At 42.4% G+C, this 27,818-nt stretch overlaps 3 protein-coding genes across 4 annotated transcripts in view; 2 read left to right on the plus strand and 1 right to left on the minus strand.

Annotated features, from left to right (window-relative positions):
- Positions 1-27,818, plus strand: part of PACS1 (phosphofurin acidic cluster sorting protein 1) — a 548,517-nt gene that overhangs the window by 417,259 nt on the left and 103,440 nt on the right. The gene's annotated exons all lie outside the window — the stretch shown is intronic.
- The window catches only part of CARD19 (caspase recruitment domain family member 19), a 150,006-nt gene that overhangs the window by 43,607 nt on the left and 78,581 nt on the right, over positions 1-27,818 (minus strand). The gene's annotated exons all lie outside the window — the stretch shown is intronic.
- Positions 408-27,818, plus strand: NINJ1 (ninjurin 1). The gene is made up of 4 exons (XM_032804148.2): positions 408-892; positions 16,641-16,875; positions 24,714-24,879; positions 25,640-27,818. The coding sequence occupies exons 1-3, from the start codon at positions 824-826 to the stop codon at positions 24,866-24,868; spliced, it is 459 nt and encodes a 152-aa protein (XP_032660039.1). The 5' UTR covers positions 408-823; the 3' UTR covers positions 24,869-24,879; positions 25,640-27,818.

The following is a 27,818-nucleotide window of genomic DNA, read 5'->3' on the forward strand; positions in this document are numbered from 1 at the left end:
ACAAGGAGATTATAAGCCCACAAACACTGGAAGGAGGATACAAATTTATTTAGGTTGTAAATGTCCTTTTCATTCACAGCCTACAAAGACCTTCAGATAAATGTCTGAAAAAACTGCATTTTAGAAAAAAAATTAATGAACCAATCACACTGAGAATATTAAAAAGTCACCAGTTTGAAATTTATTCTAAATAAATTCTTCTGACGGGCGCCGGCGTCAGATGCCAGAATAGGGCAGTTTATGGAGTGATCCATTCCCCTTACCCACTCCCAGATTCTGCCAGTAAGAGGTTGAGGGACACCTGCAGCATGGGGCTGCATCCCTGAGCCACTAGCCATCGCTGGACCTATCCTCCATGAATGTTATCTGAGGCCTTTTTTGAAGCCAGTGGTACTTTCAGCCCTCACAGCATCCCCGGCGAGGAGTGCCTGTGTGCCGGGTGAAGGAACAGTTCGTGTTGTCCGTTTCAAACCTGCTGCCTCCAGAGTTAATCCGGCGCCCGCTTCTTCTTCTGGTTTGGCCCCTTGCCCGGCAGAGCCGCCAACGTTTTATAACATCCTCCGGCCACTCAGCCAGACACTTGCAGCTCTGCCCCTGCAGCCAGCCAGGCTCCGCGCCGGCACGAAGGGGAATCCCGGGCGGAAAGGGAAGCAGCCACTGCGGAGCGAGCTCCAAGGCGGGACTCTCCGGCCCGGCCCGGCCGCCGCATGTGTGGGCGCAGCGCGCTGGAAGGGAGGGAGGACACCGGACGCGGCTGGGCCGGCGGATAAGTGGCCCCTGCGGGCAAGGAGCTGCGGCGGAGCGGCCGGCCGGCCACAGCACCATGGCCTCGGCCTCCGAGAGCATCGAGCTGAACGGGCAACCCGGCGGCGAGCGAGCGTCTCCCGACTTGGTAAGGAGCAGCGCCGGGCGCCGCAGGGCCGGGCAGGCGCATCCTGCGCGGCGGGGCACGGAGGCGCTGCGCCGGCCGGGGCTGTGCCAGCTCCCGGCCTGGGCTGAGGCCTGGTGCGTGAGGGGCGCTGTCCGGCCCGGCCAAGGCGGGGGTCCCTGCGCTGCCTGGGGCTCGGGTCGGCCCCGGAGGGTTGGGCCCCGCGCCCCGAAGCAGGAGCGGGTCAGTGGCTGACACGCCAGAGGCAAAGCGCTGGCTCCAGAGAGGGGAGAGCGAGAAAGGGGCTTTACCCCTCACTCAGCAAGGAGACTGAGGCTGAGCGACCCCTGCCACCGCTGCCCTGGAGGAGGAAATCCATCACCTGCGAAACCAGGAGAGCAGGCACAATCTCTGCCCTGCAAAACCAGGCCTTGGGTTTTAATCCTGGAAGCCATTAGATGGGCATAGTGGGTGCTGGGTTAAGTTTAGGAAGAGTATCTTAAGATTTGAGGTACAAACACCTCTGCCTGCCCCTGTACATTTCTATGTCAGTCCCCCACTGGAATGGATACTGTGATTTGCATTTATCATACTAAAACAGACTGCATAAGCCATGCAACACTTTTTTCAATTTCTACTTAGCTATTAATTTACCTAGAAGCAGGATTACACATGTGCTTTCCTGTCATATATATGAAATAAAACTATGACTAACAAAGTGCTTTCTGTTAGAATATATACAGCATGTTCCTGTAATGGTTCCATTCAGATGTCCAGTTTGCCTATGGAAGGGTAGTAAAGAATTGTTCTTCCTCCTTCTATACAGTGGCCTGCCACTTCCCGCAGCTCCCATTGGCTGAGAACAGTGAACCATGGCCACTAGGAGCTGCGAGGGGCCATGCCTGTGGACTGTCAACATGAGCACAACATCTTGCAGCCCACAATCGGATTACCTGCTGGGCTGCATGCGGCCTGCAAGCCACAGGTTACCCACCGCTACTGTAGCTGCTACCTTCCCGTGCCAACTGCTGTTTTAGCAGACTTCTTCATCCCTTGACGTTGTCATTAAATTAGAATATAAGCTTTTCTGGGCTGGAACCATATCTTTCTACATATTTATGCAGTACTTAGGCCAATGGGGCTCCAAACCAGAATGTGGCCTTTAGGTATTACAAATAATGTAGTTCTATGAAGTTTGAGGGGAGTTTTTAGGAAATGTGTGTGCTATAGCTTGGTATGTACACAGGAAGGATGACATTTGCAAATGAATGTATAACTGACTCATAGCAGTATGTGACTGAGGAGGAATTCTACAGTATTTAAGGGAGATAGGAGCTCCAGCAACTAGTAGAATTTGAGTAAGGACAGCTGATTTAAACCAAGGCCAAGACTTGAATATTTAGTGGATAGTGCTTACTACAAATGTCACTTGTTCATATCCCCTTTGGAAATCTGATTGTGAGACTATTTTGAATGTCTTGAATCTCAAATATACTATAGTTGAAGGAAAACACAACTTTTAATCTATTCCTTCCAAGATTGGGAGAACATTTCTCTAGTAGACTTTTTCTGTCTTTCCTGCTTGAGAGCACAGCTTTTAAAACAACAAGTCCTATTTTCTAATTTTCTTACAGTCACACTCGTATAAGCTATTTTTGAATCAACTGCTCACTCAGCTTGATAGGAGAATCTCTCTTTTGGCCTGAAATCTCCCGCTTTGTCTATTCAGAATCTATGTTTTAAAGTACTGAGACATTCACAGTATCCACTGAGAGCAGCAAAAAGGAGCATAGGAAAGTTGATTTACTGTCTGCTTTTGTTTGTCCTTTGCCTTGAGGCTGTTCAGCTCCTAGCTCCAGGCATCTGGTCCTGTTGGCCAAAAGGTGTATTACCGCTCATCATACAGCCCTCCACTCAACCCTGTGTACACTTTTGCACCTCCTCTTAGGTAGAGCTGCTGTGAGCAGCAACAGGACTGCAGGGCTGCCTGGAGGATTCAGGGGGCCTGGGGCCCCTTCCATAAGAAAAAGTTGCAATACTATATTCTCGTGGGGGCCCCTGCAGGGCCCGGGGACTGGGGCAGATTGCCCCACTTCCCCACCCCCGCACCCCTCCAAGCGGCCCTGCAGGATTGAGTGCCTTCTTCCTTTCTTACAGAGCAGCTCTAGCAACTCAAGGAGAAGCAGAGAGGTCCTCTTTCTGCACCTGATCAGTGAGGAGGATAGAGAAGAGACCAAAAGAGGTTCAGGAAAAGACTGGATGAATAGTTGACAAATTCCTAAATAACCACCTGTCTGTAAAGTATTGAATCGTCAACTTGAAAATGGTTTGTCTCCGTGCAAAAGTTTTTTCTTGGTGTAACTGAAGGTGAAAATTTAAACTGATCTAATTAAGCCAGCATAAATCCAGGGTGGACACTTATCCTGGTATAAGAGGACCTTTCTTATGGTTTAGCTTTAGTTGCTTATGAAGGGGGTTAAGCTAATCTGGAAAAAGTTACTCCTGTGTTAAGAGTGTCCATATAGAACAACATATCAGTATAACTGTAGCTGTATAATTGGTAAAACTTTCTCATACAGCCAAGACACAGGCACATCTGTGTAAGATTCCTTTCCCCACCCTGATGAGCCCTGCATGTGATGTCATACAGCCTTACTGGTATAAGTTCTAAAGCAGATTGTCAAATACTGGAAAGTACTGCAGTAAAAAAAAAAAATTGTTTGACTTCAGCATTACTCATGTCTTACTCCAAGTCAAGCTTGACGTACTTGAGTCAGAATGGTGAACTGAAAAATTCTCTTTAGAATGGCCAATTCCTCATTCATCTAAATTTTAACAGAAAGGAATAGCTTTGACTAGGTCATGTTAACTCAAATTTTTCCCCTTCAGTTTCTGTTCTTGGAATCTTTCTATATACTTCAGTGGGTTTTCTGATCTTGCTTTATATTCTGCCATCTGTAGTTACTGTTCCACTTGTGGCAAACTTTCCCAAAGAAACTGAGACACAATCAGTCAATTAAGATAGCAGCAGCAGCTGTAAATTAACCTCCAAGAATATTTAAAACCAAATAATTCTATAAAGAAATGTTGTAGAGATATTTACGAACTTTAATCCTCACATTATGCCTGAAATAGGAAAGTGTTACTTTTGCCTGGGCAGGGGGAATGAGGCAGAGGCTAAGGCCATGTCTAGACTACCCGCCGTATCGGCGGGTTAAAATCAATTGCTCGGGGATCGATATATCGCGTCTCATCCAGACGCGATATATCGATCCCTGAGCGCGCTTATATCGATTCCGGAACTCCACCAACCCGAACGGAGTTCCGGAATCGACATGGCGAGCCACGGACATCGATCCCGCGCGGTGAGGACGGGTGAGTAAATCGATTTTAGATATTCGACTTCAGCTACGTTATTCACGTAGCTGAAGTTGCGTATCTAAAATCGATTTTCCCCCGTAGTGTAGACCAGCCCTAAGAGTCAGATTTTCCAAAAGCTCAGATCCCTTTAAGGGTATGTCTACACAGCAAAGAAAAACTCGCAGCTTGCCTGTGCCAGTGAACTCAAGGCTTGTGGGGCTTGGGCTGGGGCTGTTTCATTGTTGTGTAGACTTCTGGGCTCAGGTTGGAGCCCAGGCTCTAAGACCCTGTGGCATGGAGGGTCCCAGAGCTCAGGCTCCAGCCTGAGCGTGGAAGTCTACACAGCAATAAAACAGCCCCAGCCCAAGCCCGAGTCAGCTGGCACAGGCCAACCACGTGTTTTTCTTTGCTGTGTAGACATATCCTTAGATACCCCAAAAAGGGGGAAGCATTCAGTACCCAATAGATCCCACTGTGATATCTATGATCAGTATTTTAAGAAGAGCTCAGCATGGTGGATAACTGGGAGCTAAGTGCTTCTGAAAAATCAAGCCTCAATTTTTGATGCTAAACATTATTGAAAATCTGGCCTTTATTGACTTGCCCAAGACCCCAGGAGATCTATATATGAGAGAGAGAGATTAAGAACCAGAAATTCCTAGCTTCTACTATCAGAGGGGTAGCCGTGTTAGTCTGGATCTGTAAAAGCAGCAAAGAATCCTGTGGCACCTTATAGACTAACAGACGTTTTGGAGCATGAGCTTTCGTGGGTGAATACCCACTTTGTCAGCTTATTCACCCACGAAAGCTCATGCTCCAAAACGTCTGTTAGTCTATAAGGTGCCACAGGATTCTTTGCTGCTAGCTTCTACTGTTAGACTAGATTGTCATGCCTTTGCTCACACTGAGTAGTTCCTTTCTCACTTTTAGTAGAGCCTATTTTTCATTATTCCAATTAAAGTCAATGATGCTGCCTGAGAGATTTTGAAGAGAGTTTGTTCATGCTAGTGCTGCTGGCAATAGCTAGTGAGGACAAGAAATAGAAAAAGATGGAAGCTGTCTCAAAAGTTTTCTTATAGCTGGTGTGCTATCTCACTGTATCAATCCACACAGCGTATTTTGTCAGATGAATAAGCTACCAAAGAGAGGAAAGATAAACCCAAACGTTGTATAGCAAAGCAAGGGATATTAATGTCACATTGTAGCCATTCATAGATTTATAGTTTTTTTATGGCTAGAAACATATGCAAAGCAAGTAGTATATTTTCACTCTTAGCATCCATAAGTAAATATTAATAAAGAATATTAAGGTGTCCTGGCAGTCTAAAACTATAAACGAACAAATTGCAATACATGTGGGAACTTGAAATAATTATTCTTTTCTTCACTAGAATGAAATGTGTCCTGAAGCATTATATATTTCAAATGGAAACTCGGTCTCATCTAACGGCTAGTAGTAATTATTGAACGCAAATGGAACTTGTCAACAGAGCTTTACAAACACACAACACAAACAAACAGTCAGCTTAAGATGTAATTCTGACAAATGCTGTAAGACCAAATAGCAGTGGAGTGGAGAGATGGACGGTGAAAACCAGCAGTCTAATGATGCTCTCGGGTTAAAAATAATTTAAAAAATAAGCTCTCATTTCCTTAAATTATTAAAATTGATTTTTAGAGTTGGCTTTTTCATCATTTTTGTTAGTTTACTTTTTGCATAGCTGGTCTGTTTGGGTAATAAAAATATTCCAAACAGGATTTGAGAAAAGAAAGGCAACTTGGCATACGCGAAAGATGAAGCTGTTCTAAATGTAGGGAACAGAATGTAAAGAAGTACAGAGTCAAAAGCAGGATGGTGAGCCAAGGGCATACTTAAAAACCTGAAACCTCTGGGGAGAGAGTCTGCCCTTATCTGCTCAATGCCCAGACTTAAGCTACTCATTTAGGGCCCAATCCTGCATACCCAAAACTCATTAGTTTTACAATATTAAAATCTTCATGGAACAAAGATGCACAAGTCAGTGATACCTATTGGCAAGGAAACAGTTACATTGAGGACTATAAAAGAAAAGGACCAGAACAATGAAGATTTGAATCTGGACAGAATCTGATAATGCTCCATACAAAGTAAAACCCATTGGAGAACATATGATGTGTCATATGATTACATGAGTCAGACCCCTAGTACCCTGCATTTATCATTTCGATCAAGTTTAGTTCTCAGTTGCAGTAGTACTTTTAAAACTTATTTTGAAGCTGTCAGAGTGTCTGCAAGCCACAGCAGGGCTCTGTGAAAACCTGCCACATTAGTCATCTTGTCTTCCAGAATGGTATTCCTGGCTTTCAAGAGCTTTGTAGTTAGAACTCTCATGTGCGATTATAAAGGGTCATTAAATCATCATATTGGCTCTGAATATTCATTTTCTTCTATATTGTGTGTCTCATGCAGAGAAAATATTAGTTTGTATTAAAGGAGAAACCTTTGCTGTTTCACTGGAAAGGGTGGTAATTATACTGCCTCGGGGCCTAATCTTGCTCTCAGTGAATTCATTGACAAGACTCCCACTGATTTAAAATAGAGCAGGATCAGTCCCTCCCTTCCCTTTAGTCTGAAAGCTAAACGCAGCCCTGGCATGGGCTTCCATGAAGTTGCTCCCGCTTACAGTGGATTTGAATTTGGTCCAATATCTTTTGTAAGAGACAATAGTATATAGTTATACACTCATGCTTTGGAACGAGTTCTACGCAAGCATTAACAACACAGTATATTAACGTGCAGGGACTGCATTCTTGTCTAATCTGGGAAGGATGGCAGATTGGGATGCTTACCTGAATCTGGGCCTATTTAAGCATGTTCTTACATACTGCCCTTAGTGCAGTCCTGAATAGGGATGGACTTAAGTTCATGTGTACACACTTTCCTGAATCAAAGCCTTAATGAAGAAATGAAAGGAAAACATGATGCAGGGCAACAGGGAAAAAGAAATCTAGCAATGAATGGTTTTGTCTTGATTAAATAAATTGGATTTGTTTTCCTTTTAAAACACTTTACTACTTGATTTGCACTGTCATCTTGATTGCTTTCTAAGGAATTCTGTATTGCCTTTTTTATCTGAATACATTATTAATCCTACTTTCTCCTTTTCTTTTTAAACAATGCTGGTATACTACTAATCTTGATTTTAGACGTGAAAAAGTATCTCAGTTTGTAGAGGTCCCCTGTTCTGTAGTGATAATCTAATGGACTGCAGCCATGCCGTCTCAAGATGTGATTTCACCAGCTCTCACAAGCTAAGTATTGTTGAGATGGATTAGTACTTGAATGCCAGACCTCTAAGGAAAATGGAGGTACTGCAGGAAGGGGTGTTGATGAGGGCTTGTCTACACTGGCAAGTTTCTGCACAGTAAAGCAGCTTATTGTCCCATAATGCCTCAAGTGACACCTCTGCTCATTGTTTTGAATTTGGTTGTCCTGGAGACATGCACCTTTCAAAGCGGGGCTGATGTTGGGGGTTTCCCCCTCCCCCTGCCTCAGGACTGGTTGCTTCCTGCCACTGTCTGAACTTACAAGACAGCATGCTGTCACGCTCTCTGTCCCGCAAAACACACACTCTCCTCCTCTCCATGCACACACACACACTGACTCCCTGTCAAATTCTCCCCCTCCTACCCCCCTCCAGTTGAAAAGTAGCTGGCAATGTAGTAGAATGCCCATGGAACAATGGGATTGGGAAACCTGCATCATGTGATGCTGTGCCAGCCCCATGAGGCATTGCAAACCCGTCCCAAAGCAACCTGTGGCCACTTGCACAGTGGGATAGCTACCACAATGCACTGCTGTCTTTTCCATGGCAAGAGCTGCTAATGTGGGTGCACTCCAGCGTCACAAGGAGTACAGTGTGAACACACAACAGCGTTTTAATAAAAGTGGTATAACTTGTGGCGCAGAAACTTGCCAGTGTAGACATACTCTCTGTTCTGTATGTGATATTCTGTCTGAGTCAGTACTTTCTTAGTGGTTGAGTGTGGTATTGCAGGCAGGGTCCTTGGGAGGTTTTATCTTTGCGGAGATAGAAAAACAAGAAGGTCCTAACCGTCTGTTGCATAACTGCTACCATTCCAAAGATTTTCCTAGGCATAATACTGAAAAGCAGCAAAGGCTCTGGAGTCTTTTCAAGAGAGAATTCCTAAAACAAGCTATTTCTGGTTGCTGAGTGACAGCACAGTTACCCATCATATTTCTGATTTGTGAATGATAGAGAGCTGGGGAAGCTGTGATTGACAATTATGTAATCAGCTTAACCATGTAGTTACAGGAATAACATTTCCACTTAGACACTGGGAAACTAATAGATTAGGTTTATGTTAAAAAAAAAAATCCAGAAGTTGTCCCCCTTCCTCACTTTTCCTCTAGTGGGATTTTGTGCTTTGCAGACAAACAAAGTATTGTCTATAATACAGATGCAATGGGTAAAGTTTTCTGAATTGGCCACTGCTTTTGGAAACTTTAGTTTCTAGAAGCCCAACTTGAGACATGGGGCCTGATATTCAGAAACACTGAGCACTCACAGCCCAAGCTGAAACCCACAGGAGCTGTGGGTGCTCAACGATTCTGAATCAGGTCAAAGCGCCTCAGATCGGATGCCCCAAATTTGTATCGTGTGCACACAAATCAAAGATTGCAGTACCCACAGAGAAGCTGGAAATTGAAAGTTTAGTTTAAGAACTCTGAACTGTTGGTTTTCCAGTGGGGTCAGTTAAGGATGGATTAACAGTTGCAGAGTTTGATCTTGCAAACCTTAATTCATGTATGTGAGTAACTTCATTCATGTTAACAGCCCTATAGCCCTCAATATGCTCAAGCATTTGCAAAATCTTGCTCATAACTTTTAAGTTTCAGGCCTCTGTTGGTTTAGGGCATGTTCTAAAACAAACAGCATTTAATTCTATCTTCTTAGAAAGCATGTGTATGATGGGAGAAATGTAAAAGGCTAACCAGAACAATAGCTGCATGTAAGCCAGAAGCAAAAGGGCACGCATTAAAATCTCCAGCATGTGAAGCCAAGTGCATTTTCTTTCATACATGCAAGGGCACAAGAAAGTCACAGAACATAGTTATGGAGCTAATGAAAGAAATGAGTGCTCAGTGGTGCTGGTGTTTGCAGTCTAATTTCCAGGATGGAGAGGTGTCTGTATCAAAAAACAGAACACAAATTGGTACTGACACTTTTACCTCTCCTGACAGTGTAATTGGTACTTTTTTGGGGACTTTCAGCAGAGGCCAAAGTTTGAATAGCGAGACTAAATTCCTCTCTTCCCCCATAAGCCATTCCTCTGTGTCACACTTTAGGCATGTTAGTGTGGTAGTGTGTGGAAGCTTAAGTAGACAGCATGGTTTAGTGAATGAACAGGAGACTTTGGTCTTCAGGCTTTTCAATCAGGTAACGTTCACCACTGAGTCAATAAAGAGCATAAACGCTTGAGCCTTAATATAATGCACACAAGACCTGTATCTTTAGCAAACTGCCTTGATATTTGTTTTCAGACTTTACCTGAAGTGGATACTGTCACTGAGTTGCAACTGAAAGCCAGGGAATTTTTGTTGTTGAGTCATCGGGTGTAAGGAATAAGGCTCTTTTTATAAAGGAAATCCCCATGAACTGGAAGTCACGAGGTCAGAATGGTCAGTAAAAACAAGTAGTTACAAAAGATTCTCTTTTACCCATACAGTTGCCAGTAAAATATTACTAACTATAACCATACTGTGGGGAAATAAGCACTGGGTTACCCTTTTAATCTTTCTGTAAAGGTTTAAGAGAAGGAAAACAATACAACTATTCTGATGTAGTGTCTTAATTAGTTGGCTCTCCACAGATGGGATTAAACACTGCTGGTGAAGACAGCAGTCCCACAAACCTTGAAAAGGGGCTGCAAGATGCTCGGCTGGTGGAAAAGTTCTGTCCATGAAAAACTAAGCTGTTCAGCAAACTGTTCTCACTGCTCTCAGAAGAGCCACAGAGACTGGAGATGGGGAAAGCTTTTCACAGCTCTCCTTTTCAGAGCAAGCTAAAGAACACACTGCACAGACTAACATAGTTTGTGCCCAGAGCTAGGGTGACCAGATGTCCTGATTTTATAGGGCAGTCCTGGTATTCGGGGTTGTGTCTTATATGGGTGCCTATTTACCACCCACCCCCATCCCGCTTGCTATCTGGTCACCCAACCCAGTAACTTATCTGTACTAGATAATTCTGGTGGTAGGAGCATGGCACGGGATTGCATCACACCGCTCTGTGATCAAAAGATGCAAAGTGTCTTGCAATGGTGCAGAAACATGCCGGCACTATTGATGATATTTTAGTTGCTTGGGACAAGACTCACCCTCATCACATCCAGCACTGGCTCACGACGGTGGTGCTCCTGTAAACCAAGACCACATCTACATTAGGCAGATCACCCAAAGTTACACATCCACTCATGTAGCTACTACTCGTGGGGCAACAGTGCTAGCACTAGTGTAGTGCTGACAGCATCTGACATTTTTTATTGCATGTCATCTAGAGCTTCTTCAAGTAAGGTTAGCTGCATATTGCAGGGATGCAATTCTCTGGGTGTGCAAGGCTATTAAGGTACGGCACTGATGGTGAGGCAGGTAAACAGCTTTATCCCAGCCACGTTTACCCAGAGAACTCCAGGAAAAAAGGATGGGGAATACATTTCTTCACAGAATTGTCTCACCACTACTCCACAAGCTGTCTGGCAGCAGGTGTCCTCTCACTGCTCCTTATGGAGCTTTACCCAGTTTGGGTAAAATAAGCATGTTGGAAAAAACAGTGAGGGAGACAGACCCTAGACACGTGCATGGAAAGAACCTTCTGTTGCTGGATCTTATCCTTCCTGTATACATTTGTAGGGAGGGGGGAATAGAGTCACACCATCACTCCTGCCACAAATACCAGAGGGCCCTCTGAAGATCCAGCTTTCCACTGACTGGGGGAGGGTCTCTCTGAAGTGGAAACACTTTATCTATCTTACACTCAGTGGAAAAGGTTACTATAGTTGGAATCTTTACCAATTTATTTGTAGTCTCCCCTCCGTGTGGGAAAAACTCCTTAAAAAGGGTCAGGCACTGGCTGAGGAAGTGCCGACAGTATTAGCAATATGTCCAAACTGCAAGTGAAGGGGTAATTGTAGCACAGATAGGCATAGACATGCTAGCTTTAATCTAGCTAGTATTGGTAACAGTAGAGATGTGGCAGCGCAGCTAGCATCCAGAGTACAAGCCCTGCAGGAAGCCTATATGCACACACTGGTTGCTAGCCTGTAGGGAAATCTGTGCCACCACATCTACACTACTATTGTCATCCAGGCTAGCTAGATTAAAGCTAGTCTAGGCATGCCTGTCCATGCTATAGTCACACTTTCACTTCGCAGTGTAGACGTAGCATAAAGCTCCATTAGAACTGGACAGAGCCACAGGGTGCCACGAGCCACTGCAGAAGAGAGCAATCCCAGCTCTTCTGCAGGGGGCAGATGTTGCACTTGTGAAGGGGGAAAGGTAGATACCCAGCAGTTTTTGAACAGTGCTTATAAAATGGAAAGCACTGGTTAAATACATGGCACTGTTACAGCAGTATCACAGCAAGCACGGGGTAGCATTTTACAGCCACATAGTAGCAACAAGCATTTTGGACAGTTATTGTGAGCCCAGTTCAAGCTTTAGCATAGACCTTGCTTCTGTATCTCACTTTGCTTCAGGCTTAAATCTTCTAAAGCCAAGAAACTGCAGCACAAACACTTAATTTCTGGTACCTGCCGGCTATTTGCATGTTGTTCTGTTGACTACTGTATGAAATCATTTCCTACTTTTCCCCCGCCATAGTATTTAAACAGAGATTGCTATATACCATGCCTTTTTCCCCTGTTTCTAACTGCCATAGACAGCAAAGCCTCTGCAGTAGTACTGGCTAAATCCATATTTTCCGCAGTTGTCTTAAACTGGTCTTCCAGCATGTCAGATCTTCAATTCTGACATACTAATCCATGCACTGTTCCTTTCCTCTTCTCTAGCCAGATTGGGAGTTCCACTGCCTAATGAGGGTGTGGAAGTTCCTGGAACTTTTCTGTTTACATTCCCCCCTCCCCAAATAAAAAGTGATAAACACCACCATTTCCTCAGCTAAAGTGTGTTTGGAAATACTTGCATACAGTAGAGGACTGCCATTTTTCAGTGGTGAATTTGTTAGAACAGCTGCATCTGAGTTTCTGAGACTGAGAGTCACCAGATAAAACATCAGTAGTAAACTTAACAAATGGGACATGAATTCAGTGGAGTGAGCAGGCACTACAATACCAAGTGTAGGTATTCTCTCTGTACCTAGCTAGAACAGTCTTGCTTTCCCTGCTATTTAAAGTAGTTATTGCTGAAAAGCAACTCAAACCCAAATTACTTGTACATGTTTGCTCTATCAGCCACAAAAGCCCAAAGCACAGTGCTGAACAGAGGTGCTCCGCAGTAGTTCAGAACAGGTCAGTGACTGAGGCTATTTATTGACCGTAACCCTTACATGGGTCTGGAACCCAGAGGCAACTACAACAGACCATTTAATGACTCAGGCTATTAACCCTTCATGTCCCTCCATCCTCCCCTCCCTTTGTTTTTTTTTTTAAATGCAAAGGACCAGATTAACTACTCAGCTAATATGTTGTGACTCTGTTATGAGCTACTCCAGTGCAATCCACTGCCCATGCACTGTTGCATTGTGTCTGAACAGAGAAGGACGTCTTATGGAAGGGCAGGATGTTTAAAAACGTGGGAGTGCTTTTCCTGGTATAAGGACTGGGCCAAGTTTCACTCTGATACATGAGCACTCCAGTGTATCCACAGGTGGAAATTAAAGCAGAATGAGCCCCAGTCCATTTACATGTAGTTAATTAAGAGTTGTATATTAAAGTAAATTATTTAAGGCCATGTTCCCACTCCCATTGAAGCCCAAGGGAAAAATAGAGAGAGCTATAAGAATGGACACTGAAGTTTTTATTTGTAATATATGGATAGCGAAGCAATCTGCTTTCTTCATTTAGAATTGGAGCCTGGGTCAAACCAATCTACTATTTACCTATATGTCAGATATTGCACTCTAAGTAAGTTTCTTTGGCAGGAAGAAGCAAACAATTAGCCAGCAGATACCTGAACAGATAGTGGTAAGCTTCCTCAGTTATGAACTTATTGCAAAACCCCACAAATGGTATCAGTTTTATAGTTGATAACTTTATTTAAAAAAGTATTTTCAATAGAAACACACAGGCTAAATTCTGCGGTTATGCTTGTGCAACTTTTTGATGTTATTGGCATTACATGTTTGCAGCCATAGGCAGAATATGGCCTGCACTGTACAATTAATAGGTGATATTAGTCTAAGTCTTTTTGTTCAATAGCTCCAACATTTACACCTCTACCCTGATATAATGCTGTCCTCAGGGGCCAAAAAATTTTTATCACGTTATAGGTGAAACCATGTTATATTGAACTTGCTTTGATCCACTGGAGGGTGCAGCCCCGCCGCCCCTCCCACCTCCCCCGGAGTGCTGCTTTACCACGTTATATCCGAATTCTTGTTATATCAGGTCGCATTATATTGAGATAGAGGTGTATTTAGGTCTGCTTTTCCTTGAAGGTAATGGGACACAGCCACAAGGTTCTCACTGCTGTTCAGGAGACGGTAACATTCGAGGAACTGCAACGTTTATGTAAACGATTCAGTAGCTTGTGTCCATGTCCTTTTCCCCCACAGGAAACTGAAGCAAATAGGGTTGGGTGTTTTTTTTTTTTGTTGTTGTTTTTTTTTTTTTAAATATCATGGGTCCCAAACAAAGCTAAATAGCGAGTTCTTCCTAACTGAAGTTTGGATCTGAAAAATTAACACTTCCTCTTTTCATCATGAGAAAAGTCTCAGTAATCAAGCCCTCCATGTGAGGCTCTGATTACATGGCTTCATTCCCACTGCTGCTGTTTCATGACATTTTTCTCTCAGTACATTATTTAAATTGTGTCCAGAGAAATGAGGTCAAATTTTGCAGTTTGTTCTCTTGGAAGGAACTGGGAAGTTACGTGGTGTAGCAGAACACATTTAGTGCACTGAAATTTTTCTAGCTTCAAAGACGATAAGCACGGGATGGACAGTGGCTGAACTGGCTTTGAAACTGGAAGTTTGGCTGTTTTGCTCACAGCCACTGACCAGTATAATTAGAGAGAGAGAGAGACACACACACACACACACACTTCTGCATTTGAAGTAACCTTTAAATAGAGATTTTTCCCCCACAGTGCTTAACCTTTCCAAAGAAAACATTTATTTAGTAAAAAATATCCCTAACAAATAGGAGTTAAAAAAACCCAAACCAAAAAACCCAGCTACAACACTTTTTATAATCTTTCAAAATAAATTATATTGAAGTAGTTAGAAACCAAAGATATGGACAAGAGGGAAGCTCATATATAGTCAGTCACATAAGAGAAAAGGAAGTAGTTTGTATAATTAAACATTCAGTAAGGAAGAAGAGTTATTAAATCAAACATCGAAGGTCTATGCCTGTGCAACTTCATGGAGGTGAGTAGAGGTCCCTGGGCAGGGCCGGCTTTAGGCCGATTCCCCCGAATCGGGCCCCGCACCTAAGAGGGCCCTATGCCCTAAGGAATAGCGCCTAACTTAGGCGCCTTTTTAATTTTTAGTCACACGGTGGCGCTCTGGTTCTTCGGCGGCGGGACCTTCACTCGCTCCAGGTCCTTCAGTGCCGCCGAAGACCCGGAGCGCCTCCGAGTGAGTCATCCCTGCCATGCCGGGTCCCCATTGAAACTATTTGAATCGGTCCCCACACTTCCTAAAGCCGATCCTGTCCCTGGATGTATAGTTGCACTACATGGGTGTAACAGAAGGCATAATTTGGTTCATAGTTCAAGTATGTACCAAGGACCAGGTTTTTTAGACAGATCAAAGTGAGGTAGGCGCCTAACCTGCTTAGAGAGAGACACAAGGTGGGTGAGTTAATATCTTTTATTGGACCAACTTCTGTTGGTGAGAGAAACAAGCTCTCGAGCTTCTGAAGAAGAACTCTATGTAAGCTCAAGTGATTGTTACTCTCACCAAGGAAGCTGGTCCAAATAAAAGATATTAACTCATCTTCCCTGTCTCTCTAATATCCTGGGACCAACACAGCTACAACGTAAGCTGCTTTTTGGCAGTTTTGAAAATCTCACCAGGTGCCTAATTTCTTTAGAAATTTGGTGACAGTGACAGAGTTTTACTGATATCCTAAAGGATGAGCTAAAAAAAAAAAAGCAAGAGAACAGACCTGCTATGTCTGCCGCTTTCCCTAGTAGATTACTGCTTTTCTGGCATTTGGTATTGGAAATCCCCTGTATCTTAATCATCTCCCATCACATGAGATCAGAAATGGAATATCCATATATGTATGGATGGACGGGGGCGGCATGGGAATATCCACCAGTGTACCTGGGTGACACACAAATTTATGCAACAGTTTAATCCAACAAATCCTCAAATAGGATTATTGAATGACTCAAGTGGTGCATAGGCCTTGTCCCACATCCCACACAGGGAGGAGTTTCATCCAGCGTAGTGGGTGTTTAAAGCAGCGGCTCTCAACCTTTCCAGACTACTGTCTCCTTTCAGGAGTCTGATGTGTCTTGTGTACCCCCAGGTTTCACCTAACTTAAAAACTACTTGCTTACAAAATCAGACCGAAAAATAGAGAAAAAAAAAGGGTCAAAGCACACTACTACCGAAAAATTGCTTACTGTCTCATTTTTACCATACAATTATAAAATAAATCAATTGGAATAAAAATATTGTACTTACATTTCAGTGTATAGCATATAAAACAGTATAAACAAGTCATTGTATGAAATTTTAGTTTGTACTGACTTTGCTAGTGTTTTTTTATGTAGCCTATTGTAAAACTAGGTAAATATCTAAATATGTTGATGTACCCCCGGAAGACCTGTGTGTACCCCCAGGAGTACACGTACCCTTGGTTGAGAATTGCTAGTTTAAAGTATAGCCCTGGTTTTAAAAATGTTTAAAAGCAATCCAATTTATACACTTCTCAGCCTTTAGATTATCCAGATTACCCAAACTCTGTCTCTTGTAACATGGACATTTGATTACATGCTTCTAACAGTTAAATACATTTATATATATCTGTGCCTGGATTTAAGGCAATCTATTGCTCCTTGGTTGGAGGATCTTGGTAGGTGTGAGCACACAGAAACAGATGAGAGCAGTACAGAGATGAGCAGATTAGGAACTCAGTGCCTGGACCAAAGTCTCTTTCTTAGCTTGCTAACCCATTAAACTTGAAGTATCCATAATTGAAATATTTTCACTTTCAGCCTAGATCACAACGCTGGCTGCAGAGAAATGGACCCATTAATGTGAACCACTACGCCAATAAGAAGAGTGCTGCAGAAAGCATGTTGGACATTGCTCTTCTGATGGCCAATGCATCCCAGTTGAAAGCAGTAATGGAGCAAGGACCTTCCTTCTCATTCTATATTCCACTTATTGTTCTCATCAGCATATCCCTCATACTTCAAGTTGGCGTGGGCGTGCTCCTGATATTCCTTGGTACGTATTAAGAACATTTATTTTTCCTATAGGATTAACCCTGTTTTTGCATTTTCCTTTTGGAAAGAAAGCTATTTGAATGGCTTTGTCTCAGAACAGGTTAAATTCAGCTACAGAATACAGGAAATGTTTTTAGTGTAGGGGAAAAGTGGATTGCCGATAAGCTTCCTCATTTTTAATTACTGACTGCAGGAAAATGGATGATTATTTCAGTGAGGTTGAAGGAGCAAAGAACATAGTTAAATACAGTGCACATTAAACAAAACAAAAATCTATATAGGGCAGGCTCTTTATGCCCCCTAGCCTCATGCAATTAGAGGCAATAGTGTGTTAAGGAATGACCAAAATGTTATTCTGTAGCAACAGCACTGTAAGAGTAGATTACACCTCCTTCCCAACATCTTTACCACCAATGACACTACAGTCCTCCACCCCCCCATTACCAATGTCACAGACTAATGGTGGTATCCTAGATGTTTTCTTTAGTTTATCACTATATACCCCCCCTCCACACACAATTTCTTTTACATTGATGCTGTATATTGGCTTTAACAGCTTTAAAGCAGTGCAAGTGAAAGCAGAATTTGGTCCTGAGTACCAGACATCAGCATAAGGCTTGGTAGGAATAAAATAGACTTCTTTGAAAACTCCCAGTCTTCTGGGGTAAATAGGGGAACTGATATTACTGCATGTACCATAAATGGCATTAAGGTGCATTTTGGAATACTGACATTCTGGTTACCATCTGGCATCGTACAAAGAGCAATGGAAAGATATAGTCAAGGATGCCAAAGTCATTACAGGTTTTGACACTAGTGATTTCTAGAAGTATCAACTGGACTTAAAGCTAAGAAGAAGAGATTCACCCTTTCCAGCATTTCTTATTGGTATATAATCCCTTGACAGAAATGGATTGACAGCCATAAACTATTAGAGAATTGTTCAAAGGGAAGATCCGGGATTCTGTCTGAGGAACAGTCTAGCTAACAAACAGCTAAGGTAGAATTTCTTCACACAAAAGACACGTCTAATCCATCATCAAGCCCCCATCACTTCATCTTGATTTTTTGGCCAACAGGACATATAACATCAGAGTAAAAGCTGATATGTCTATGCCTAGGGACCATCTTCTGGACTGGCAAGGAGATTCTAGCACAAGCATCAAGATTACTTTGATTTCTAACTTATGTGTCACTATTAATATTCATTATTACCAGTGTTACAAGTGTCTGATTACTGATAGGACTGAAGAAAGCATCTGGAATACTACCACTAAGCTTATCAGAGAAAGCATTTATACTTTCTGAAAAATAGTTAAGATGATACATTTATTATTATGACTCATTTAAAGATAGAGGGTGAAATCCTTACTGCATTGGGCTCCAGTGGGAATGTTGCCATTGATTTAATCCAAATGATTTAATATTTAATACTGAGAGTATGTAGAATCAGAGTTCTGCTTTTTGCATTTTCTGGTATCCTTGAATATACAGACCCCCTTGCAGTTTCATGCAGCTGGAAATTAATGTAGCATTTTTATTGATTTTTTCAAAATGTCAACATTTACTGTCCTAGCGCTAGGAATTTCTGTATTTATACTACATACAAAAATCCAAGACCTGAGAATTAGTTATCCAAGTTGAGTTTAAAGTTAGACTCCTTGTAAATTAACCAGAGCAACTGTGTTGTGTAGGCCAGGGGCTGGATCCTGTGCTCCTTATGCAAAACACTGACCTCAGGAGAAGGATGTGGATGGAGGGTGGGTACAGGGGAATCCATTTCATATACTCCAATCCTATGGTTGCATCAGTGGTCCAATATCCTTTTGGTGAAAAGTTCCAAGTAAAAGGTGCTGACTGACTATAGCCCAGAATTTGCTAATATGCGTCTCTGGGATGAGAGTGGAGAACACCAAGGGATTATGCAGCCTTCTTCTAAAACATTTTTGAAAGTGATAATGCAAATGATTCTACTATCAGAATCTTTTGATAGTCTTTGCATATACTTTGGCATCACAGGAGTGATATTGTAGTGAGATTCCAGCATCACTTTGCAAAAATTTTATACAAAGTCCTGTATCTGGGGCTTCATAAGAATCACCTAGTCAAAAGGAAATAGACACCCAAAATATCTGCAGCACAAGTTTCAAGAGTTGACCTGAGATGCTTATGCAAGTTGCCAGAGGAGAGGCTTAGGTTTTCACCCACAGCCCCTCAATAAGAGTCTGCACCACAGCCCATTGAAATAAGTGGGAGCCCTACTGACTTCAAAAGGCTTTGAATCAACCCTTTGCTACTGACAACTATATACATATTAACATTGCTTATGTAGATTTTAAAGGCTCTTCTTTTGAAATCAAGCCCGTAAGATATTTGTGCTTTTTCATATGTTGAAAAGAGAAATCTGGAAAGCAGTAGCCACAGTTCAAACCAGGTAGATTTCTCATTAAGCAAAACAGTAGCTGTCATAAACAGATAGTAGGAGTTAATAGAACAGAAGTACTTTATATCTCTTTTGACTGTAAAGGGTTAACAAGTTCAGTAAGCCTGGCTGTCACTTGACCAGAGGACCAATCAGGGGACAGGATACTTTTAAATTCTTGAGGGAGGTGAAGTTGTGTGTGTGCTGTTAGTTTTTGTAAGTTTGTTGCTCTCTGCAGGTTCTGAGAGTGATCCAGACGGTGTAACCAGGTTTCTCTCCCAAATCTCTCCATACAGGCTCTGATAAGTTTCAAAATAGTGTAGTACTAGGTAGATGAGCGCGAGTTTAGGCTTATGTTGTTTTCTTTATTGCAATTGTGCATTTGGCTGGAAGAAGTTCAAATTTGTATTTTGCTGAAAGGATTTTAATTTGCACTTGTATTACTTAGTGCTGGAGATATCTCAGTGTCTATAGCTGAAAAACTGGGTACCTAATCCATCTAAATTTACAAAGATAATTTTTACTGTTTTCTTCTTTAATTAAAGCTTTTCTTGTTTAAGACCTGATTGTTTTATTAATTCTGGTGAGACCCCAGTGGACTGAGGTCTGGATCCAGCCAGGGAATTGGTGGGGAAAGGAGGGCAGGGGGAGAGAAAGGTTAATTTTCCCTTCTGTGTTAGGAATTACTTTCTCTCTCAGGGAGAGTCTGGGGAGGCGGAGAGAGAGAAGGAGGGGGGAAAAGGTGAGTATTTCCTCTCTGTTTCTGAGATCAAGGAGTTTTTGAATCACGCAGTGATCTTTCCAGGGTGAACGCCAGGAAAGGCGGAAGCCTGGGAGAGGCAACGTGGGGGAAAGGGTTAACTTTCCTTGTGTTGAAGTATCACGAGGGTCTGGGTCTTGGTCCTCTGGGCAAGGTTTTGTGGGGGACCCAGAGTGTACCAGGCCACTGGAATTCCTGTTGGTAGGCAGCGCTTACAAGTTCTTAAGCTTGGTAATTGAGTCTTAGAGGAATCATGCTGGTACCGCCATCTTTTGGACACTAAGGGTCAGAGTGGGGAATTATACCATGACAGTAGCCAATTAGCTTTCTATGAAGCACAACTGAGGAGGCAGTCTCCTGTTCCAATGGTGAAGTTCCCAGTTAGCGAGGATGCATGGGCTGTGGTGTCTGAGATACTGATGGCATCCAGCTTTAAGTTTCTCTCTTCTCATCCAGCCAGGCGAGTTGAGTGCCTTTGCCAGTGTCTGGAGGAGATTGGGGAATAGAGATCTAACTGGCTGTGACTCAGTTCAGATAAGACAGGAGTGGTAAGGGGTTAGAGAAAGCACCCAAATACATGGCAGAAACTAGATCTTTAATGTCTTCATTGATTGTTGCTGAGAGTCTGGTTCGAGCCCCATTGCTGCAGAATAATCCATCTCTCAGCAGTGGCAGACACTGCTTTTTAACATTTACATCTGGCTACCAGGCTGCCATCTTCTTTCAGGTATGGACCTTGCTTCTCTTAACACGTACTTTTTGCCAGCCTGTAATGCATTCTATTTGGGGGCTAGACGCAAACTGTGTTCAGAAGCTAGAGATAAGGAAGCTGTGCAGCAGCCCACTTGGTAAACAGAGTGGTGTACAGCCAGCACATTTAGCTGGTGCTTTAAGATCAGCACTGGCTGCTTGTGAGTTTCCGGATGTGTCAAGTGTTGGCATGACTTAAGAGTTCTGAATTGCTTAGGGTGTTCCTATCTATCTGAAAGGCTCTTCCCCAGTGACACGCTGCCTCATACGTGCTGGGAACTAGGGATGCTGCTGCACCCCCTGGCTTGAAGTGGTTTCCATTCTGTACAGTTTGGTTCAATGGCTCTCAGCACTCCCACTATGCAAATTCTTCCAGGACCCCTGCACTAACCATTCTGGAGATCAAAAGCAGTCAAGTTGGACCCCGCCTTGATATAAATGGAATGAAGGCATGAGCTTGCCTTTCACATGCAGATATGGCTGCTGCCTCAGCGTGTGGTTGTTGGACTGATAGATTAGCTCTCTGGCTAAATGAAAACTTCCCCATTCTCCCCTTGCAGAGTAATGAACGTTGAAGCCATTATTCAGTCTCTTTCCCTTTGTTATAGTTCAGGCCCAAAGCGTGCCAGTTTTCACCCTTCTCTAGGGAAGATCTTCTCCCTCTTTCTCCCATCCTCTCCCAGTATCTCCAACCCTGGGCTTCAAAAGAGGTGACAGCAAGTGCTTAGTCCAACACCCAATCACCCTCCCCTGAATGTGGCCTTGCTCAAGGCCTCTCTTGCTCCAGGGTTCTTTTCTCCAGATATCTAGCTTTTTAGGCAGCTTCCTCCAATTCCTCAGGTGAGGCCCAGAGTGGTCTCACTGGGCTCTAAGGCATGACATATCTTGGCACTCCTTCCCATCATTCCTTGCTGTGAGCCTCCAACTCCCATCAGAAGTGGGAATGAGAACTCTGAAGAATGCTCCTGTTTTGGGTTGAACCAGTAACTGGGCCATGAGCATGCTGTAAAGGGCCAGTATTCCCTGCCACAAACACAAAACAAATGCAGAATTTGTCTGCTATTTGAGAAATAAGTTCGCTATTTCCTTCTGGTTCTAAATTCCATGGAAGATTACACATGGCTTGTCCTTTGGGGAGACTGGTTTTCTGCACACTTTTCTTTGAAGGTGCTATGGCAGCATTAACAACTTTTTACAATGGGGAAAAAAATGGAGTATTTTGAAGTAGTTTAGGCTGCCTGAAATGATAGTGGGATTGGATTACTACGACAAAAGGTTTAAGAATAACTACTAAAGAATGGTTGAGGTTAACTGCATGCTTAGTACTGTAATAATGAAATAGGATTACTATAATTCCATCTGAAATCTCAGAGTTCTACTTTGATAGATGGAGCTGTATTTTACCTACTTCCTTGCCCCCCAATTTTGATGAATCATCAAAATGACGTTTCCCTGCAACCTGATGTCTAACACGAGATACATATACATTGTACATATACACTGTTGTCTTTCCTCCTCGCCACTAGCAGCCAGCCTTAAGAATCCCTATTCTTAAATACTACAAGAATGGAGTTGTAGTTCATTTGTCTGGAACTGCCATGCATTACAGTGATCCAGGAGATGTTAGAAGACACACCTCCACACACACAAAATGACTACAGGCATGCTACCAGTGATGCTACAAAACCTGTTTTTTCAGGTTGCATACGGGGTTAACTCTCAAACAGTTTTAGTGTCAGTGTAGATGCAGAGTAGCTGAAATGGTCAAACAGTCCCTCCCCCCCCCCCACTACTACCCCACAATGCTCTGGCTGGCGTGGGATGTCTCTCACCACACACTGCTTCCGGGAATAGAACTGAAACTATGGGACATCCCCAGAAGCCGTTTGAATCGAGGGAGTTTATAGGGCAGCACTAGCATGGACGCAGGGCAAACCTGCAATGGGTCATAAACTAGTTCAGCATGGCTAGCTGGGATTCACTGAACCATTTGTACTTAAACTAACTCAGTTACAAATGGGGCCAGTAGTTCTTCAGTGTTCAGAATGCCCACATGTAGGGCCCTACCAAATTCATAGTCCATTTTGGTCAATTTCACGGCCATAGGATTTTGAAAAAAATCATAAATTTCATGATTTCAGCTATTTAAATCTGAAATTTCATCATGTTGTAATTGTAGGGGTCCTAATCCCAAAACAAGATGTAGCCGAGAGTTGTGGCACTGCTACTCTTACTTCTGTGCTGCTGTGGCTGCCTTCAAACCTGGGCACTTGGACAACAACTGCCGCTCTTTGGCCACCAAGGTCTGAAGACAGCAGCGCAGAAGTAAAGGTGGCATGGTATGGTATCACTACCCTTACTGCAGCATTGCTTCTGGCGGGGTGCTGCCTTCAGAGCTGGGCAGCTGACCTACAGCCACCGCTGCTTTCCGCTGCCCAGCTTTGAAGGCAGCACAGAAGTAAGGGTGGCAATACCACGACCCCCTTAAAAACAACCTTGCAACCCCCCTGCAACTCTGTCTTGGGTCAGGACCAGCAATTAGAGAAACGCTGGCCTCCCTGTGAAATCTGTATAGTATAGGGTAAAAGCACACAAAAGACCAGCTATCATGGTCCATGACACATTTCTCATGGCTGTGAATTTGGTAGGGCCCTACCCATCTGCTAAATAAACCCCACCCTGCTTTGTATAGCAGAATTCGCAAACTACACATCAAGGGGCTTTGGTAACACTGTTTATGATACTGTTGCTGCCACAGCCTGCATAGTATTTAACATCTTATTCAGATTTCTCTCTCTTTTGTTTATATAATTTATGTATCTTACTACCAACCAAAGTTAGAAGAAGATGTCTTTACATTAGTTCTCTTTAAGGGCCTGATCCAAAGCCCACTGAAATCAATGACAGTCTGCCCACCAACTTCAATGATATTTGGATCAGGCCATAAATTACAGAGCCCCCGTTTAGAGAGAGAAAGTGGTCAGAGGAGATTTTTAGCTTGCCATAATGCTGAACAGACCTGCCAGATTTCACACAATCCTACACAAGCATATGCATATTTAATATTGCTCATGTATACATTTTACAAAATCTGGAAATGAGGCCGACACCAATCTAATTTTATCTTCTCTTAGTTGTCCTCCCCTCAGCAGTTCAAGCAAGGAAAAGTGCAAGCAAACAAAAGAAAATGTTTACACAGCTGATGCTCAAAATAAGACTGACTGCAAGCTGTGATGCTTTGAAATTTCACTCTTTTAAACAGATGTAATGCTCCTGCTTTCTAAAAATAAGAACTAGAAGCCGTAGGAATAGTGGCTAGGTATGGGGAAGAGGGCAGGTACAGAAGTCTCATACTGGAACAGATGAAAGAGAGAGGGGTGATTGGGCTATCTAGAAAGGATGTATAGCCCATTCTGTCATAAGAGGCTAGACTTTATTGTCTCTCATTGGTAGAGCTTCTGATAAATGAGTAAAGACAAATTTTCAAGAGGTAAGGTAATGCAAACTTAAAATGTTTATTATGACAGTTTTCCTTTTGGAAGGAAAGAAATTAAATGTACTGTAAGGAATATTACTGCTTCAAGTGTTGGGAATCTCTTTTCTGTAGGACACATTCTGCATCTAGCTACACACAAAGACTGGGAGCTGCACAAATGTATCTAAGAGCAGAATTTGACTCCTACAGTATAAAAGAGGATATTACATATTCATCACAAATGAAAATAGTCCCCTTAGATTTTGTAACTTTGGCTGCAATGCTAACTTCCCTTTTTGCAGGACTGACGTGTCTGGCATCTAGTGAGAAAGAAAGAGAAATATTTACATAAGATAAATAATAAAAAGCTTTTTACTGTGTGTGTAAATGTGTTTTGATGGTAAAATAGCACTTTTCTCTTTTCCTTTGAAGTAAAATATGACCTTAATAACCCTGCAAAACATGCCAAGCTGGATTTCCTCAATAACCTTGCAACTGGACTGGTGTTCATTATAGTAGTTGTGAATATTTTCATCACTGCCTTTGGAGTGCAGAAACCAGTGGCTGAGACAGCTTCAAGACAGTAGGTAACAAGAAGGTGAGTTATGATCTTTTCAATTATTTTCCTATTGCCTTCTACCCGACTGATAGTGCACACTCAAACAGCCTCCCAACTCCTCATCAGGGCCTGAAAATCATGTTTTTTTAGAAAGTGAAGTTGAATCTAGACAAATTCAGACTGGAAATAAGGTGCAAGTTTTTTAAGGGCGAGAGTAATTGACCATTGGAACAATTTAGCAAAGGTTGTGCAATCAGTCCATCACTGACCATTTTAAAATCAAGATTGGATGATTTTCTAAAAGGTCTGCACTAGGAATTATTCTGGGGAAATTCTATGGCCTGTTGTATCAGAGGATCAGACTGGATTATCATGGTGGTCCCTCCTGGACTCAGAATCTATGAATTAATTTGCCCACTGGCACATGCAGCCTTTGCTAAAAATAATCGGCCCATTCACTCATATACAGTCTTTACAGATCTTTGAAAAAATCTTTTTTCCTCTCTGGGATTTTGGCAAAAATACAGCCCCTGGTAGCCAAACGCAGAGTGGCAGCTAGAACTGAGGCCCTCACTGGACAGCTCCCAGAGTCTGTAACAGGCACTGGTCTGCTCATGAAGGACCGTGTTGGCATGCTACCCGTGAAGGACCAGGCTGGGTAGAAGTGAGGGCAAAGCTGGAAAGTCCCATGTTAGGCCAATATGGCAGAAGCTTTTGATTCCATTGCAGAGGGAACTTGTGAGTCACTGTAATTATTACATAATTGAGCTTAATTTTTTTGCTTTTCATTTTATTTCAGAGATCTGAACCCTTGACCCCTCCTCTAAGTACTTCTGCACTTGAGCCAGTTAAACTTGGACACAAAACGGAGAAGCTGAAGTTATTCAAGCCAGCATTTTTCTGTTTCCTTCAAATGACTTGTTTTCTGTGCCTGAGACTTTCATCCTATTAAATATATAATATTCAGTTTCTAGTGGAAAGGTTGAGCTTTTTAACTGGTAGTTCATTGACTCGGCCTTTGAAGAGTCTGGCATCTCAATTTCTATAGAAACTGGAGTTCCTCAGAGAAATATGCAATGTGAATGAATTCAACAGGAAACAAAGCGATGGCATGAGCTCCAAAGGCATCTCGGACTTCTCACTTTTTGTGCCTTCTGTTTTCTTGATGGATGAGAAATTTCCCAAGAAAAATTGCTGTCATTTCCACTATGGAAGCCAAGGGTCTTAATTTCTGGCACAGTCACACTGTCCTAACCTCTCTCAGTTGTAGCTAGGTATTTGTATTCCATATTGCTGTAGTGGAATGCCTTTACGTTGTGTGAAGATGGCCATGCCTAATTTTCCCTCTTTCTAGGGAACAGTTTGTCTCTTCAGCTAAACCAAAAACTCCACCTCTTCCAAGGTGACAGGAATCCAGTAGGAACAAAAGTTAAACTTTCCTTTGCTCAATTTTTCTCTCACAAGTACTCATTGGCCCAGTGTCTCTGTTGCTGGATCACAAGGGCCTGCATAAACCTTCCCTCCTCTTGGTGCAGGGTCCCACAAAAAGTCCCTCTGCCTAGTTTCTCAGTCACTGCTGAGTCAGCAGAATGATTATTATCCACAGCTCTAGCGCATACTAAAAATGCTTGTAAAAATGCTGCCATAGCTAGGCGCCACTAACTTAAGGACGGACGGGGACATTCATCCCAGCACAGAGGGCAAGGCAAGGCCTGTAAGCTATTATAACCCATCAAATTAGCATACAGAGGGGCAAATTTCCCTCTGAGAAAAGGCCTGATCTCTGCACTTATTTGCTTTTGTGAGTTTGACTGATTCTTAAAAAAAAAAAGAATAGTAATAAATTTAAAGAGATAGCAAGAAAAAGATCCTCAAGGGCTCACGTTCCCTGCTGGCACAGGAAGCAACAATTTTTTAGAGGGATACTGTTGCTGGCAATGGTGTATATTGCAAGTTTTGTTGCTTAAAGTATTTTAATCATTTTACTTCTAATTTATCATACTTGCAAGTAGAACGATTTTAGTGTCCTTGCATTTTAACATTCTTGTTGATATAAATTGATACAATATATTTCTTGTGTTACCACTTTATTTGTACATTTGTAGCCCAAAGTGCAAGCTTTTAGGAGAGAGTTAGCAGCAGCACTCATTTACAGTTTTAAATTGACAATCCTCTCTTCTAGTTATGAATACACGAATAACTGGGCTTAGAGACTTACCTTGTTTACTGTAGGTTACATAAGAATTATCATTTAACCAGAAAGAAAGCAACAAAGTTACTATTTTTCTGTATTGCTAGTTGCAAAATATATACATACAAGCAACATAGAAGAATATTAAGCTTTTCTTGCTTTGTTTCTGGTCAAAGTTTTTCTGCAAGATTTCTGGCAACTACTGCTTCAAATGACATGTTTTATATATTTAAATTAGCTTGGAGCAGCTGTGAGATGAGGCACTTAGGACAAGTTTCCCCAACAGTTGATTTGTCTTCTGTTAAAAATTAATTAATGAAGGAACATCAGAATGTACCTGTATTACAGAATATTCTCAATACTGTATTGCAATGTGTTGATTGTTAAAATATCATTTCTGTACTGCTTAAAATAAAGAGTTTCTTAAAAAACCAACCAACCAACCAAAAAAACCAAAAACCCACAATGACACAATAAAACACAGTAAAACCGCAGGTGGAATCCTTCTGAACGTGTAATTACCATAAATAAATATCAGAGTGGCTTTGATATATGCACTTTGAGTGTATCGCATGTGCAAAAGGTAGCAAAATATAGTACTATGCAATATGGTACATCCTCATAGTGTAACCCTAACTAAATAGCCATTGCAGTGGCAGACAAATGATTCTGACCCTTTAACTCAGGTTGGGATCCTAATTATTTCTGATTGCAGAATAGCATGAATTTTTCTAAGTGCAACTTTCCTTTTTTTTTATTGATGAATAAATAATTTTTCTTACTGCTG

Source organism: Chelonoidis abingdonii, chromosome 17 (genome assembly GCF_003597395.2).
Source record: "Chelonoidis abingdonii isolate Lonesome George chromosome 17, CheloAbing_2.0, whole genome shotgun sequence".
Lineage (NCBI taxonomy): Eukaryota > Metazoa > Chordata > Testudines > Testudinidae > Chelonoidis > Chelonoidis abingdonii.

What these genes read in the sequence shown, in the direction of transcription:
- NINJ1 (XM_032804148.2), top strand. Translation starts at nt 824, where the DNA reads ATGGCCTCGGCCTCCGAGAGCATCGAGCTGAACGGGCAACCCGGCGGC. An exon ending in AGCGAGCGTCTCCCGACTTG is followed by an intron (nt 893 to 16,640) that starts GTAAGGAGCAGC and finishes TTTCACTTTCAG; the next exon opens with CCTAGATCACAACGCTGGCT. An exon ending in CGTGCTCCTGATATTCCTTG is followed by an intron (nt 16,876 to 24,713) that starts GTACGTATTAAG and finishes TTTCCTTTGAAG; the next exon opens with TAAAATATGACCTTAATAAC.